The 17,225-nt window shown below is 47.1% G+C and overlaps 1 protein-coding gene across 2 annotated transcripts; it reads right to left on the reverse strand.

The window, feature by feature from the left end:
• Nucleotides 1-1,020: 1,020 nt before the first annotated feature.
• POLD4 (DNA polymerase delta 4, accessory subunit) lies at nucleotides 1,021-6,968 on the reverse strand. Of its 2 annotated transcripts, XM_060261899.1 has the most exons (5): nucleotides 6,763-6,968; nucleotides 5,838-5,970; nucleotides 4,142-4,249; nucleotides 3,884-3,995; nucleotides 1,021-1,289 (listed from the first exon to the last, which is right to left on the reverse strand). In XM_060261899.1, the coding sequence occupies exons 2-5, from the start codon at nucleotides 5,929-5,931 to the stop codon at nucleotides 1,265-1,267; spliced, it is 339 nt and encodes a 112-aa protein (XP_060117882.1). In that variant the 5' UTR covers nucleotides 5,932-5,970; nucleotides 6,763-6,968; the 3' UTR covers nucleotides 1,021-1,264. The 2 variants fall into 2 exon arrangements, with proteins under 2 accessions (XP_060117882.1, XP_060117883.1); XM_060261900.1 differs by lacking the exon at nucleotides 6,763-6,968 and having other exon boundaries at nucleotides 4,142-4,243; nucleotides 5,838-6,000.
• Between the last annotated feature and the right edge of the window lie 10,257 nt (nucleotides 6,969-17,225).

The raw sequence follows: 17,225 nt of genomic DNA on the forward strand, positions 1-17,225 counted from the left end.
CAGATGGAAGGATTTTGGCAGACGAGGTGGAAGATATTGGATTTATATCCCTCCCTATACTCTGAATCTCAGTGCGGTCACAATCTCCTCAACCTTTCCCTGCCCCCCACAACAGACACCCTGTGAGGTAGGTGGGGCTGAGAGAGCTTTTTTACAGCAGCTGCCCTTTCAAGGACAACTCCTGTGAAAGCTATGGCTGGTCCAAGGTCATTCCAGCAGGTGCAAGTGGAGGAGTGGGGAATCAAACCCTGTTCTCCCAGATAAGAGTCCACGCACTTAACCACTACACCAAACAGGCTCTTGTATGAAAAGATAACACACTATGGCTGGATTTTTTTTAAAAAAAATTTGGCTGGGAAAAAAATGTATTGGAACAGTCCCTGGGTATCTTGCAAAGTGGCCATTTTGGCTATTCAACTCATTTGGGGCCGGAGGTGCTGCAATATACCAAGGTCCAGGTTTTAAGTTAGATCTCTCGGTGCCACCTGCAACAGGCAGTAACCTATCCAACAGTGGCCTTTGCAATAAAATGACACAGGGGTTAGTAGTACCCTGAAAGTAATATGACGAGGGGGATTTAAACTTGCTCTAATGAATCACAGGCCTCGTCTTGGTTTTTCTTGGAGGAGGGGAGCCGCATTTTCAGCATGTACTCTTACTTTAGATAAATCCCAGATCACATTAAAAGTTTATGGAACACGGCCAACAGTACTCGTCCCAAAGCTGGGAAACAGGTGAACAGTTGTTACTAACTAGACTCCCAGCTTGCTAGAAAAAAGCATGGCTTGCTTTCTTGATCACTGACTGATGACATATATGACAAAAACTCAGCCTAGTGGCACTTGAGCTTGCCAGCTCTTTTCATATTTCTGCACTGAAGCATTTCTTTGGAATACGCCATTGTCACTTGAAGCCAGGTTTCAAGGCATACTCACGCTCTTTGTTAATTCTTTAAGCCCAGCAAGCCGACACAAATCAATCACTACCTTTACTTGGCACAAACTACCTCCAAGCTCCGTCTCTCTCGTAACAAGCTTTTATTCTTGTATCCAAGTCGCAACAGAAATTTCTAAGGAAAGGTCCAGGCTGGCTGCTGGCATCTTGGAATTGGAACTCTCTCTCCAGGTGCCAGCTCGGGTAGTCCTTTGTGAACTCTTCCCAGGGGCCTTTCTTCCTATTAAGGAATGAAGGAATTATCCAGTTGGCAGCCACATCAGAGCAGCAGGGGCTCCTTCTTGGTTTGAGGTATTGCCAGTTGTTCTTTTCAGAGTGAATATTCTTGCCACAAGCTGCAAGGGAGGCATTCAAAACATGGTTATTTTGTTGGGAATCCAAATTTGGCATCTTAGTTGCCCTCTCTGCTCCAAGCAGTTCTCTGCTGCCAAACAGCTGGACTCGACTAGGCTCCCTCCAGCGCCACAATGGCGGCACCCCAGCAGACACAATTTTATGGCCACTTAAGCATATGATCTGTTGAGGCGTAGTGTCCCACGGCTCTCAACTTTCAAGGCCACTGAGCTATTGGCCAGCAGGAAGGAGGAGACAAGGGGAAAAAATAACAAAAGAGGAGCAAAAATGGAGAGGAGAACAGAAAAAAATAGATTACGGGTTACTTATTCCCACCTAATGTTCTATGACGGGGTCCCCAACCCCTGGTCTGTGGACCGGTCCCGGTCCATGGCCTGTTAGCAACCGGGCTGTGAGTTGTATGATTATTTCATTATATATTACAATGTAGTAAAACTACTAATTATGATAAGACATTGGATTTATATCCTATCTCAGAGTGGCTTACAATCTCCTTTATCTCCTTCCCCCACAACGGACACCCTGTGAGGTAGGTGGGTCTGAGAGGGCTCTCACAGCAGCTGCCCTTTCAAGGACAACCTCTGCCAGAGCTATGGCTGACCTGAGACCATTCCAGCAGCTGCAAGTGGAGGAGTGGGGAATCCAACCCGGTTCTCCCAGATAAAGAGTCTGCACACTTAACCACCCCAGCAAAATAAAGTGCACAATTGTATCATTCCCCCCCCCCCCCCCCCAAGGTCTGTGGAAAAATTGTCTTCCACAAAACCAGTCCCCCCTGCAAAAAAGGTTGGGGACTGCTATTCTATGAGACTTTGTAGCCACTGACATTCCCAGTGCTGGCTCCACTTCTGAACTCAGAAGCAATGAAGAAACTTAAAATTCATAGGTCTGACCAGTCAGTTCCTGTAAGGAAATCCACTAGAATCATCCTTGTTAGCTATTCTTTCTAAAGGAAAATAAGTACATTAAGACATGCAGTTTGATTATAATACACCAAGAAAGGAAACTGCAAAGCTTCAGGGCTCAGTTCTATTTTAAATGGGGTTGCAACTTCTACAATGACTGGAAGTTCAGCACAGAGTGGAATGAAGACGTCATACAACTGGGGCGGGGCAGTCCCCCAACATGCATGAAGACTTTGCCTGCATGAGCTTTTTAAGTGTCATGGCGCATGGACCCAGTGCAGTGTAATGGTTAGGGTGCTGGAGTAGAATTTGGTTCAAATTCCTACTCTGCCATAAAAGCTTACTGACCTTTGGCCAGTCACTTTCTTTCAGTCTAACCTACCTCACAGGGTGGAGCTCAGGGCAGAGTACATCAAAAAAAGATTACATCAATATAAATAACAGCTATCACAATAAAATTTCAAAAAATCCAATAAAATCAGTTCCAATTTTGTACAGCAGGATGGTTCATCTAGATGGTATAATAAGATAGCACTGAAGTGATATAGTGCGGGGGGGGGGGGGCGCAGCCAATCTAAACATGTACATTCCTGCCACCTCATCTGAAAGTCTGGTGGAACAGCTCCGTTTTACAGGCCCTATGAAAGGCTAACAAGCCAGGTAGGGCCCGGATCGCCATAGGGAGCTGATTCCACCAGGTCGGGGCCAGGACCAAAAAAGTTCTGACCCTGGTTGAGGCAAGACGGGCATCTCTTGGGCTGGGGATGGTCAGAAGGTCTTGGGAGGCCAAACAAAGCGACCTCCAGGGTATATATGGGGAGAGACGGTCCCATAGATATGCTGGTCCCAGGCCACACAGGGCTTTGAAAGTCAAGACTAACACCTTGAAACGGACCTGGTACTCCATAGGCAGCCAGTGCAGGCCATGGAGTGCCGGCTGTATGCTCATCCGTACAGATGATGCAGTCAGCAAGGTGAGCTGCCGCATTCTGCACCCGCTGCAGTTTCTGGATCAGCTTCAAGGGCAAGCCAGCTCAGAGCGAGTTACAGTAGTATAATCTGGAAGTGGCCATTGCATGGATCACTGTAGCCAGGTCTTGGGTGGGGGTGGGGATAGATATGATGCTGGCTGCCTGATCTGCCGAAGGTGGTAAAAGGCAGACCCCGCAGCCGTCGTGACCTGAGCCTTCATGGAAAGAGAGGCGTATGCTGTAAGGTACTTTCAGTCCCCATTGAGGAAAAAAATGGAGTTTATAAATAATAATACAATCATAGCCACTGGGACTTGGCGACCAATATGAAATTGCATGGACAACTATCCAGATCCTGGCACAAGGTCCAGGGAAAGAAAGGAGAACAGGATTGCCTGTGTTCCTTCACTAAGGAACCCCAGTTGTCTGCAAGAATGAATTACAGGTTCTTTCCTTCTCTCCCATGTCTTTAATGTATTTCCTCCAGTTCTCTTTGAATCTAACCCTCTGGAGTGTCCTGCTCATCGATTCATGGTAATAAAAAAACTGTCCAGCCCTTAGCAAAGAAGCCACGCTACCTACTTGCCATTGGCAAGGGTCTACATCGATAAGCCAACCTGATCTTCCAAGGACATCTCAGTATGGAACTTCGTATATCCACCCAGGAGCTGAGGGAGTCAGAAGCAGAACCTTACAAACCTGTGCATAACGGTGGGATTCCCCTTGTACTTTAGCAGCAGCTCTCGCACTGTGGTGGGCGGGCTGAGCCCCAGCAACTCTGCTCGCTCCCAGCGCTGCAAGCGGGTGATTCCTGCCAGCAAAAAGAAGCATCATGGCACATTAGGAGTGCCTCCCACAAACAGTCTTCTTGCGAGGCCAGCAGCTACTCAAGCTGAGCAGGTTTCAGTAGACCATGCCTCCTCCCTTTTCTCATTTATCTTGTCTGGGAGCTCTTACCAGTGCAGGGTCCAAATTCCCAGCTGAGATCAAACTGCTTCAACAACTCTACTTGGTCTGGTTGCACAGCGTCTTGTAGGAGGGCTTCTGTCTGGACTCTCTCTGCATCTGATGAAAAAGGAACGGATCAGCTTCCCTTCACTCCCGGAAAAGGAGCTCACAGCATCCCTTATCGAGTCCTGCCAGTGCTCTTCTGACCTGCAATCTGCAACTCACAGTTATGTTTTTTGGGTAGAGCCCTAACCCCTTTGATTCAGTATACTGGCTAAATACTCCTGTCTTCTGCTGTATAAACGATGTAGGTACTTGTTATTGATCAAATACCATTACCATTGTTAAGGCAACAGGAATTAGCACAGAAGAGAAACTATGATACTCCTCTCCATAATTCAAAGTTCATTTTGATATAAGTAAACAGTGACAGTAGAAAAATAAAGATTTAAAGCATCCAATGAGCACAAAATAAGTGAGCATGGACGGGGGGAGGAATGGAGAAAGTGATGTCCTCCTCTGACAGGTAAAATTATTGAGACTCGGGCACTTGCATATCCTACACACCTGAAGGCAAAATTTGGCAACTTTTATTAGTTATCTCCTGGGAAGAGTCTGAGAGAAGGAGAGAGACAAACTTGACAGGATTGGAGAGATACTGAGACTGGGTGTCATTTTAAAATGAGCAGTACAACAGAACATGTTCAATAGACTCTTCTTTCCCTGTATGTCACAGACGGAGTTATTGAGGGAGTGGGACAACAATGGTATCCACCTTCCAGAAGGGCTGAAGGGGAGGGGAAAGATGGCAGCTGGAAACTAGCTGCTCTTTGGAGTTCTGCTTACTCTATTTTTATCTTGAATGCAGAAGAGAGATCAGGGTTTCCCCACCTTCTGGAATTTTATTGCTATATCACTTTAGGTTATGCAAGACTGCATTAATTTTCACAACTATACTATCAGGCGAATTATTAATATTTGCATTTTATAAAATGAATTAGGGAGGGGGTGGTTTGCTTCTCAGTCACCACCATCATGTCTTGAATTCCCAAAGATGTTAGTATGTGGTATTGTCCCACCACCTTTTCTCCTCTCCTTAGAACATCAGCACCCATCTGCCACATTACTACTGCACAAGTTACATGTTCAGTATCTTGCTGCTCTACCATTCTCTCCAGAGCACCAAGCAGCTGGGACAGTGGGCTGAACAGAACTGAGGGATGGAGGAAATGATGACGGCTGTCTTCTGGAAAGGAGCACAGCCATGTAACCACTATCAAAAGGAATAGCTACACTGGTGGAAACACTGCTCCTGTCACAGTTAACCCATGGCAGAAACACTTTTTACCTCCCTTGTCAATTATAGGTAATCTCTCACTCTGGGGTCCTCTTGCAAAAAGGGCAGATCTGAAAAGAAGCCTAACAGCAGAAGACAGCAGCAGTACCACAGGACTCTTACACATCATATGCATAAGGCAGCCAATCCCAGGTACCTGAATTTCTCAAAAAGGAGTGCCACTCCTATGACAATTGGTCTGCTCTATACCTTAACAGCTTGGCCATTTAAAAAAAAAACTGTTAAAAAAAGCCCAACTTGGCCATTTAAAATAGACTACCGATCATAAATACGTAAACAGCCACTACCAGCAGCAGGCAATGAAGTGCTTAGTAAGGCCACTTTTCATGCCACCCTGCCAATACTCACCACACAGAGGGCTCTGAGCCTTTACTTCCTTACTACCTCTTTTCTTCTTCTTTACCACTTGGAAAGAGTCTGTGATGAGACGTTTTCTGTCCATGGCTCCATGAGCATCAACAGGCTGCTCCAAACCGGGAGGCTGAGAAAAAGCAGAGCTAGTCTAAGTTTGTGGTTTTAGGTTCTGTTCCACCAAATCCCAACATGAGAACCAGAGTTGCCTCATTTCTGAAAATAAAGCTGACTGAACACAAATGTACCTATAGAAGTTACCTCCACCTATCCAGCAACTCCGCCTTCTAATCCCAAACATCTGACGGAGCCTAGGTTTATGAAGGGGTGAAAGAAAAGTGATCTTTGTATGTTCAGAGACCCTGATTCTTTATAATAACTTCGTATCTTCTGCTCAGTGCTGGCACTGACAGGGTTCTGATACTGAGCTGAAGACAATTCATATATTTTCTATACAGTAGACTAGTCTTCTGTTCAGTCTTTGGCAGAGGACTAGTCTAGTGTGTAGAAAACGTATCCTATCCAAAGGATGCACAATATGGCACCCCTGTATCTTTCCTGCACTCCACCTCCCATTCCAATAACGGAATCCACATTCGCAAGATTCAGCATTTGCCCTGTCAGCCCTTTCAGAGTACCCAAGAGTCCTGAATCAAAACAAAGCACACCCCTCCCTTCTTTCAATCCTATGGCAGGTGGGCCCCACGTTGCCACTTTCCACTCCCCTCCTAAGGGATCCACAGATCTCTGTATCTGTCAAGCACCAAAGCAGGCCCTCTAAGACCCTGATCTCAACGCGCGACCAATGGCACCAACCAGGAAGAATTAGAAAGATATTCCTGTTTTGGGGCGTCGTGCCTTTCGCAGGCGGAGCAGGGAAACAAACAGCTGTTCCGCGAACGGAATGCAGCCGCGTCATTACCGGGAGAGGCGCTTGTTGCTGGCAGGTCCCCAAAACTGCCAAGATGTCTCGCGGAAACGTATACGATCGAAGGAGGGACTTCTCGGGCAGTTGGTAGGCGATGCCCACGCAAAAGGATGTGCGAACGGTTATGATTGTTGCTGTTTGTATCCGCCAATGGCAGAGCTGCTTTCGCTTTGCTTTAAAGGCACAGGCAGAGAAGAAAGCAAGTGGAAGGAGGCTGGCGATGGGCTGCCCTAGGCGGGGAGGAGGCGGTACGCTTCCGCTTTCAGGACTTGGTGTGCCCCCGCTGGCCTGCAACTGTTCTTTCTACGTGTCTTTATATTTTTGCTCCGCCTGACGCCTGCACTCTCTTTAGATTTCTTTATTAAACTTTCTTATCGTTTGAATGCATACAGTCTATTTGGTCTTGTTACTTAGGGTTGTCAATCCCCAGTTGGGGGGCAGGGGACCCCCGGTTTGGAAGCCCTCCTCCTCTTCAGGATTATCAGAAAGTGTGGGGGGGGGATGTCTGCTGGGCAATCCATTATACCCTATGGAGATCGATTCCCATAGGGTATAATGGAGCATTGATCCATGGGTATCTGGGGCTTTGGGGGGAAAATGTTTGTTGAGGTAGGGGCACCAAATTTTCAGCATAGCTTCCGGTGCTTCTCCTCAAAACACCCCTCCCCCCAAGTTTCAAGAAGGTTGGATCAGGGCCCCCAATTCTGTAAGTCCCAAAAGAGGGTACCCCATCCTTCATTATTTCCAAATGGAAGACAGGCATTTAAAAGGCATGTGGTCCCTTTAAATGTGATTCACCATTTTCTGCTTCATCTTTGGAGTTCAGTTGTGCTTGTTACACCCTTGCTCCTGGCTCCACTCCCAAAGTCCCCAGATATTTCTTGAGTTGGACCTGGCAACCCTAACAGAGGCAATTCCAAGCACGATATTTTAGAATTGCGACATTGTAAAGAGCCCCGTGGCGCGGAGTGGTAACGCTGCAGTATTGCAGTATGAGCTCTCTGCTCATGACCTGAGTTTGATCCCGGGTTCAAGTAGCCGGCTCGAGGTTGACTCAGCCTTCCATCCTTCCAAGGTCGGTAAAATGAGTACCCAGCTTGCTGGAAGGAAAGTGCAGATGACTGGAGAAGGCAATGGCAAACTACCCCAGAAAAAAGTCTGCCGTGAAAACGTCGTGATACAACGTCACTCGAGTCGGAAACGACTGGTGCTTGTGTTGGGTTTCTGATGCAATTTCACTTCCTGTTGTCACGAGTTAATTAAATGTTTGTACATGCATGCTGATGTTTAGCCAGTGAGAGGTAGAGCCAATGAGAATGTCTGCACGTGCTTCCCGCCAAGGCAAGGTGTCGATATGTATAGTGACCATTCAGGGAGAGCCCTAATAGGCTAATCTATATATTTGGGTGGTGGTCTGAGGGAAACCATTTGGTCAGTTTCATTGCCCTTTGTGTAAAGTCCTCAGATCTCCATGCAGTTGAAGTTAGGACTCCACAGAGTCGAGATGTAGTCTAGAAGCTAGAAATGATATTGAATCCTTCTTTGTTTTCTAGTAATCCCAGTTAACCCTTTCCTCATTAGAAAAGTAAATTACTTTTATTCTCAAACAAAACCATGTGCCTGGCTGCTTTTTGTGGTTCTCTCCACGCTACTCTGCTAAAGGTATATGTAAACCCCAACTGCTTGCATCTTTAACTTTAATTGATTGTCCCCACACTAGCTGGTACAAACAGAGTTGGAGATGCAGCAGCTAGGTGGAACCTCTATGTGGCAGTGCAGCTACAAGGAACTAGATGTGCAAATCCATCTAGCAGGAGATGCTTTCAGATGTGGTGGCAGCAGTTGTTACCCAGTGAGGAGTTTGATGCCTTCTGGTAATAAGGGAAAAGGGTGGCAGTACTAAGCGGAGATTTGGGGTGGCCATGGAGCTTTTCTGACCACCTGGGACTCAAAGGAAAGGGGCTTGCAAGCCCACTGCATCACAAAAACAACTGCCTGAAGGTTCCTTCTCCAGCGCAAAATGCGCTTGGGAAAGGGCAACTTACAAGAAGGCAGTGCTGGACCCCTCCAATTACTTTTCAGTTTAAACTTCTCCTTATAAAAAGAAAGGCATTTGTTTATTCTAAGAGACAGTTTACAGTAGTGCTTCGAGGGCCAGACTGGGATGGGGTGAGGGGGAAAGCAGGTACAAATCCCCATTCAGCCATAAAGCTTTCTGTATGATCTTCAGTCTTCACCTTACTAGCCTACCCAATCTCATAGCATTGTTGTGGGAATATAATTGAGGATGGAGAACGCTGTACAGCACTCTTGACATCTTGGGAAAAAGAGGTATAAAAATACGATAGATTTGAGAATTTGGATTCAAACACTTCATTTATGCTGCTTTCATACCTGATAAATCAAACAGATATTAACATGGCTTCAGATGGCATCTTTGTCATCAGCTACTATAATGTACTGAAGTCGGAGACGTTCAGATGGCAACATGCTTTATTAGAGAGTACATCACAAAGACAACATGCCAGGGCTGGGTCCCCGTTATATACATTTCCTGGACCAACCTTCTTCCTGGTCAGGTCCAATCCTGGCCAGTTAAACTTCCCGCCACTGATCGTCATAGGCGGGCTGCATTTGTCCCTTCAGGCACCACCCATTGGTGCGCTGTGCTGTACTTTCCGGGACGAACGCCAGACACAACACTCCTCCCCTCCCTGTTCAAGATACATAAACTTTCAAATGAGCAGGCGGCCTCTGAGCAACTGCCGAGGCTCGATCTGGGGAGCTGGGGCTGCTGCTTGGGGTTCTGTAACCGCTGGTTCCTCGCTTTGGGCCACGGTCGACAGAGCATTGTCTCGATCCTGCGGAGGTATCTTCCCCGCCCTGTAAGGCTCCTTCACCAGCGACCCTGGCAAGCTTGGCAGGGTTGCTTCCTGCGGTGGCCCCGTGCTCTCCCTGTTCCCCACTCCCCCTGGCCCTGTAACCTATCTAGCCAGGTGGTTAACCACCTGCCCATGAGTAACTCAGCAGGGCTTACACCCATAGCCGGGTTGGGGATGATCCTGTTCCCAAACAGAAAAGTGGACTGTCGGTGGTCCCAATCCCCTTGGACTATGCGACCCAGGGCCTCCTTGGTTGTGCAAACCCTGCGCGCTGCTTGGCCGTTAGTGGCCAGGTGAAAGGGAGCGGACCGTATGTGGCGGATGAGGTACCTATTCAGGGTGCAGCGGCGGAGTTGGTCTATGTGTCTGTGGAGGAACTGCCCCCCTTCCGACGAGACTTTGTATGAGCGGGACCCAGTGAGCCGCAGCACCCAAGCTGGTATCCACTCCGGCCTGCTTTCAAAGTTCTTGGCATAGACCGGATCCCCCAGAAAGAACCCCCTAGTGGCCTCCCTAGTCTCGGGAGAGCTGCGGAGGTCCGGGGCCCAGTCAGGATGTAACCTCATGCAAGACTTCGAGCACTTGCTTCCGGAGTGGGGGAGGGACCACCACTCTGTTGCCCCAAAGAATACACCTTTTGTGTAAGGAGTGTTCATCCTGGGAAACAAACGGTCTGAATTCAGCGTCCAATTTACCCGTGGGCCAACCCCTCCCCACCCAGACCGAAATGTGTGCAAGGATGTGGTCTCTGCCTGTGAACCTGGCCACCTCCGCTGCACGGAGGAGCCGCTCCGGCAGAGACTCCAGGAGCATCACGTGGTGGGCTGGGACTGGATCTGGGTCCATCTCCAGCAGCAGCAGCAGCAGGCAGCTGAGGGCATCTGTGTGGCCCATTGCCTTGCCGGGGCGGTAGACGAGTTTGAAGGTGTATGAGTTGAGGAACTTGTTCCACCACAGGACCTGCTGTGACAGGATCTGCGGTGTCTGACTGTCTGGGGCGAGTAGGCCAAGCAATGGCTTGTGGTCTGTGGCAATCATGAAGCGCCTACCATACAGGTAGTCGTTGAATTTGTATACGCCCACCACGATTGCCAATGCCTTCTTATCTATTTGGGCGTAGTTGTGCTCAGCCTGTGTCAAAGTGCAAGAGTAATAGGCCACGGGGACCTCTCTCCCGTCCAAGAGTTGGTGGCCCAGAACGGCGCCCACTCCGTAAGGGGAAGCATCACATGCTAAAATCACGGGGAGGGACTCATTAAAATGGTGGAGTACCTCATTTGAAACCAAGATGTCTTTGACCGTCTGAAAGGCCGCAGCCTGCTTTCCCCCCCTGAACCATGGGGTGCCCTTATCTAGGAGACTGTGTAGGGATTTGGCCAGGGCTGCTTTGTGGGGCAAGAATGAGCGGTAAAAGTTCAGGAGCCGCAAAAAACTTTGTAGCTCCGCCCTGCAAGTGGGGGCCGGGGCCTGTACTATCGCTTTGGTCTTGTTGGCCGTTGGGTGAATTCCCGCAGTGTCCACCGCAAACCCCAGGGACTCCACCCTTGGCACCCTAAGCGAGCACTTCTCCCGCTTCACCTTGAGACCCACATTCTGGGCACAGCGGAGCACCTCTTGAAGGTGGTGGCAGAACTCATTGGGCCAAATCCAACTTCCTAAAAATCTTGGAACTGGCCAGGGAGACGAGGACATGGCTGACCACCAGGATTGGGTATAGGTAGTCCGTCCTGTAGTGCTTTATTAATTGTGCATTTATAGTCTGCACAGATGCGCACATCCCCATTCAGCTTGACTGGGGTGACTAGGGGGGTTTCCCAAGTGGTGTGGGAGACGGGCTCTAGCACCCCCAGGCCATGAGGCGGTCCAGTTCGGCTTCAATTTTTGGCTTAAGTGCAAATGGAACCCGCCGAGCCTTCAGCCTTAAGGGCCTAACCTTGGGGTCCAGCTGCAACGCGATAGGTGGCCCCTTGTACATTTGCAGAGCCCCATTGAATACTTCTGGGAACTCCCAGCATACTTGGTTGAAATTGTGGGCCTGTATGTGGACCGCCCCTACAATTTTGATGCCCAGGGGCTTAAACCAAGCCAATCCCAATAGGGTGGTGAGCCGGCGCTTCACCACAAGTATGTCCAGGGCCCCTTTAAAATTTTTGAACTCCATCCTAACTCTGGCCCACCCCATGATCTACACTGGATTCTTTTGAAAGTCCCACAATATGAACTCGATGGGCCGCAGGGCCAGCCAGTTGTGGGGGCAGAGTTTACTGAGGGTCTCCTCCGAAGCAATGGAGGTGGAGGATCCCATGTCCAATTCCACCAGGCAGGGACCCCCCTCAATCAAGACTTGCACTATGACCTTGTCGGGGGTGTCCTGGGGCAAGTTCATTACCTGGATGCTGTTTGTGGCTGTCATGTGTGCGTCTGTCGAGTCATGGTGTGCGGACTGGGGCCTCGTGTTGGTTCTGGCCCTGCAAGCTTGGGCAATGTGGCCCACTTTTCCACAGCTTCTGCAGTCTGCGTTATGGTAGGGGCAGTCTCAGTGCTCGTGTGGGTCCCCACAGCTGGCGCACTTGGTGCTTGGCTTCTCCGCTGCCCGTGATCGGTTTGTTGTTTTTAACCCTCTGCGTGGCTGGTGTCGAAGCTGATGTGCCCCTTCCTCGTCCGAGCTGTCCGAGATAGTGGCAGCCTGGTTCACAGAAGGGCTGGTGTGCATCTGTTTGAAGGCGGTTGCCTGTCGGAGTGCTTTCGTGAGGTCGATATCTTTGTCCTCGTATGCTAGCAACTTTCAACACATTTTCTCCTCCTGGATGCCCACCGCAAAATGATCCAGCAGGATCTCTTCCCGGTCCCCTGTGAAATCGCATCTCAGGGCTAATCCACGGAGCTCTGCAAGATACTCGGCAGCGGACTCAGCTTGTCTCTGCTGTCTCGTGTAGAATGTGTGCCTGCGAGTGAGATGGGACGGCTGTGGTGTGTGAGATGGGACGGCTATGGAGCCATGAGGTTAGTCATTGCCTTGACCAGCTGGTCATAGGTGGCCCTTGTAAGGGTGGTCGGCATGATGAGTCGCTTCATCAGCTGGTTGGTCTCCACCCCGCACGAACTCAGGAGAAGCGCCTTCTTCTCTGCCGCTGCCTCCATTTTGTGCAGCTCTATGTAGTAGTTGATCTGATTCCCATGATTCCCATAAGTCAGGCCGGATGATGTCGAATGCTGGTAGGGTTTGTCCGGGAGCAGTAGCCATGACTTCGGCCATGGAAGCACTAGAGCTCGGATCGCAGGGCTTGCGGGCGGCTGGAGGCTGCTCTCTGCTCACCGGTATCCCACCTTCATTGCCAGTGTAATGTACTGAAGTCAGAGATGTTCAGATGGCAACATGCTTTATTAGCCAGTACATCACAAAGACAACATGGTGGAGCCGGATCCCCTGTTATATACATTTCCCGGAACAACCTTCTTCCTCGTCAAGTCCAATCCTGGCCAGTTAAACTTCCCACCACTGATTGTCATAGGCGGGCTTCCAGGCACTGCCCAAAGGTGCTCTGTGCTGTACTTTCTGTCCCTCTCATCTATATTATCTAGAACTGAGTTCCCCAAATAAAGGATTCTTATTAGTTTGAAACTCACAAAAGGCCCTGTGTAACTTTTCTAGCACACACAGTACCCAGAAGCTGCCGCTGCCTGTAAGCCTAGTGCACTTTGCTACCTAATAGAGATTCTTGGCTATACCATCCCAGTGAATCTAGCAGAGCCAATCCTGGCTAAAAGTATACAATAAATCTATTTCCATTTGTGAAGTAAGCACGGGGCTGGAAGAATGGTTGTAGGAAAAGCAGTTCTAGGTGGAGTTTCAAGGAGAAAATGACTGGTACAGGAAGGTAAAAAACTTGCTCTCTTTTCATTCTTTCACCAGTGAAGGAGGTTAGTATGTTATTACACATGACTTCAGAGTAAGCTGAACTTTATCCCTCACAGAACTTTATGTACATTGCTCCAAGTTTGTTTGATGGGATAAAAATGCAATAAATCCCCAGCCTTAGAGATCTTTATTGAGTTCATGTAGCACATTGCACCACCATCTGGGAGGCAAATAAAAAAAAGTTTTTAAAATGCCAGTTGATTTTTACTTGTAGCTCAGCAGCAGAGCATATACTTTGCCTATAGAAGGTCCCTGATTCAGAAAGCCAGTATGCTGTAATGGTTAGGAGTGTTGGACTAGTATCTGGAAGATCCCAGTTCAAATCCCCACATGTGCCATGGAAGTTCATGAGTGACCTTAGTCCAGCCACATTCTCTCAGCCTAACCTCCCTCACAGTCTTGTTGATGAGAATAAAATGGAGGACTGGAGAATGATGCAAGCTGGAAGGTCCCTGTTGGAAATAAAGACAGGATACAAATGAATGGATTAAATGAATAAATCCCTACTCTGAACAATCATGACTAGCGGGACAGTGAATGTCAATCACGATAGGTGATGCTGAACTAGTTGTCCCAGCTGTTTGACTCAACATAAGGCAGTCACATATAGCCAATATAGGTTTTGTATTCCCATTGCAAGTGTGGGGAAAGCAACAAGTGCTTGTGTAGTGTGTTAAAACACCCTTAACAATCTGGATGCCAGGGAATGTACTGCTAGTTTGTTGGGGGAGTTCCCAATGTTGGCAACCCTCCACCAGTCTTTGTCTTAGTCCTTTGTCTCTAACATGGCCCCTTAGCCAGGCTCAGGCAGTCACACTGGCGCTTTTGTGCTATCTAAGGCTAGCTAGAAGTGAAACAAGCAAGGCTAAACTCTTGCAACAATGTAAACTTTATTTGGAAATAAAGTTAACCTTTAACATAGGACTGAATTCCGGGGTGGGCAGCCCTCTGGTGCCCAGACGATTCAACAAAACATTTATACAGTAGCCCTTCTATTTTAGCTTATAATGGCAATAAAATAAAAGACAAAGTAACAGAAATTTCCCCCCACACGCACACAACAAGAATTCTCAGACTGTGGACAGACACCAGGAGATAGAGTAACCCTCTCTGCTGATCTGGCCAAGCAGTCCCGAGTCTCTGAAAAGCACAGCTTATTTGGGTTGAACATCAAAGTCGTCAAAAGATCTGAATGTTAGGGAAATTCTGTTTGAAATTCTATTTCTTTATCTCAAACAGTGCAATGGATCACTGGATCAAATAATAATTGAGAGGCATTTAACATGAAAAAGCAAAAACATATTTATTACTACAGGGAAAGGGTACTGGGAGGTGAAAATAACAAACACTATAGAACTACATGCTTACACTAGAAGATCATGTGCTTAATGGAGACTACTTCCTCCTTCTTCTTGACCTCTCTGCCTGAACAAAGGAAGTCACCGGACTAACTGACCAAGCAAACAAAACAGGTTTTCCTGCTTCTAGACCTTGATTGACAGCCATTAGTATCTTCTTCCCAGGTCATGCAGACAATAGGGAATCAGGCACAGTGTTAACCCTATAACGACTGGAACTTTAGAACATTGCAAAGGACATACAGAACAGATACATATTTCCAACACCCCTTCTCAATGCCTAATGTGCATGTTCAATAGTCATTACTCATTATTCACTGTAACATTCACATCAACTAGATTCATCATTTCACGTAAACATTCAAATCTAGCACATGGTAATGGCTTTGTAAGTATATCAGCTACCATAGCTTCTGTACAACAATATTCTATTTTAATCAGCCCCTTCTGGTGTAGATCTTTCACTAGCTCACATTTAATACCAATAGATCTACTTCTGGCTGTTCTACTTTCCCCTTTAGATATAGTAATGCAAGCTTGATTATCTTCAAACATTACAATAGGTACAGGTTCTTTTATCTTGAAGTCTTTCAGCAGATGAAAAATCCATTCAAGTTCACTGCAGGCACTGGCTGCTGACACACACTCAGCTTCTGCTGTAGATTGTGTCACTATAGTCTGTTTTCTGCTAGTCCATTCTACAAGTCCATTTCCATAGAAGAACAAGTATGCACTGGTTGATCTGTAATTGCACGATTCTTCTGCATAGTTGGCATCCATGTATCCAACTAGTCTGGGATTCTCAGAAGGTTCACTTATCAGTCTTAAGTCCATAGTTCCTTTTAAGTATCTGGCAAGTTTCTTTACTGCATTTCAATCATGGTGATTAGGCGAACTTACTTTTCTGCTCAGTATTCCGACAGCAGCTGTGATATCAGGTCTGGTAGTTTTACTCAGGTACAGGAGTTTTCCAATAGCTTCTCTGTACTCTCCAATGTCTTTGAGTGGTTGACCACCCTGAGCTCTTAGGTATGCAGGTTCAAGAGATATCTTAGATTCTTTACAGTCTCTCATGCCAAGAGATTCTATAAAGTCCATAATCTTTTGTCTTTGGCACCGTTGAAAGGTTCCATCCTTGAGTCTCTCAATATGTATTCCTAGATAGTGTTTAATATCTCAACGGCTTTTCAACAAGGTCTTTAATGTCCTAAACGGCTTTTCAACAATGCCTTTAATGTCCTCTTTGTTCTTGCAGCTCACAACGAAATCATCAACGTAAACCAGAATGTATTGATATTCTCCATCTTTGAGTCTAGTGTACATGCAGGGTTCTGCTTTCCTTTGCTCAAATCCTTGTTGCTGTAGTAGTCCAATTATTTTGTCATACCAACTTTTTGTGGCCTGTTTCAAACCATACAGTCCTTTGTTGAGTTTGAAAACACACTTCTCTTTGCCAGGGACTTGAAAACCTTCAGGTATTTCCATATAGATTTCCTCTGATAACTCACCATTAAGAAATGCTGTCTTAATGTCTAGGTGCTCTACAAGCATAATTCTAGATGCTGCCACACTCAGTAGTGTTTTAAGTGTAGCACTATTGATAACTGGTCTCTGAATAATCAGTTCCAGATTCTTGTGCATAGCCTTTGGCTATTAGCCTTGCTTTGTACAAGTCTATAGTTCCATCATCTTTGTACTTTATTTTGTAGACCCATTTGCATCCAACAGGCTTTCTTCCTGCAGGTAGCTTTGTAAAAGTCCATACATCTTTTTCATAAATGGATAGTATCTCTTGTTCCATTGCTTGAATCCATTTCTCCTTTTCTTCATTAAATAAATCACACACTTGTTTCCAGCTCTTGAGTTACTCTTTTGGTTTCACAGTCTCTATAGCTCTCACAGTGTCACAGTATCCATATTTCTGTGGTGGTTGCCCTTTTGTGCTCCTTTCTGATTGTCTTAAAATGAGTGGAGGTTCTGTCGCTCCCTGCGATGCGGTCCCCGTTTCCCCTTCTGGTTCAGTAGAGTCTTCAGAAGGTAGACCTGCCAGTTCACCAGTGGTCACTACTGTTAACCAACTATACCAATCTTCAGAAGCATCATCAGTAACCTCAGGATCAGATTCAGGTACACAGGGTGCTCTAGGCAAATCACTAACAACCACAAACACAACATTACAATGTTTAGTCTTATTCAGCTTTGGATCATAGACGCTGTAGCCTTTTCCCACTGAGGGATATCTTACTATGAATCCAATCTCAGTCCTTGCATCGTGTTTCCCTCTATTTTCTCTAGGAA

Source organism: Heteronotia binoei, chromosome 21, assembly GCF_032191835.1.
Source record: "Heteronotia binoei isolate CCM8104 ecotype False Entrance Well chromosome 21, APGP_CSIRO_Hbin_v1, whole genome shotgun sequence".
Classification (NCBI taxonomy): domain Eukaryota; kingdom Metazoa; phylum Chordata; class Lepidosauria; order Squamata; family Gekkonidae; genus Heteronotia; species Heteronotia binoei.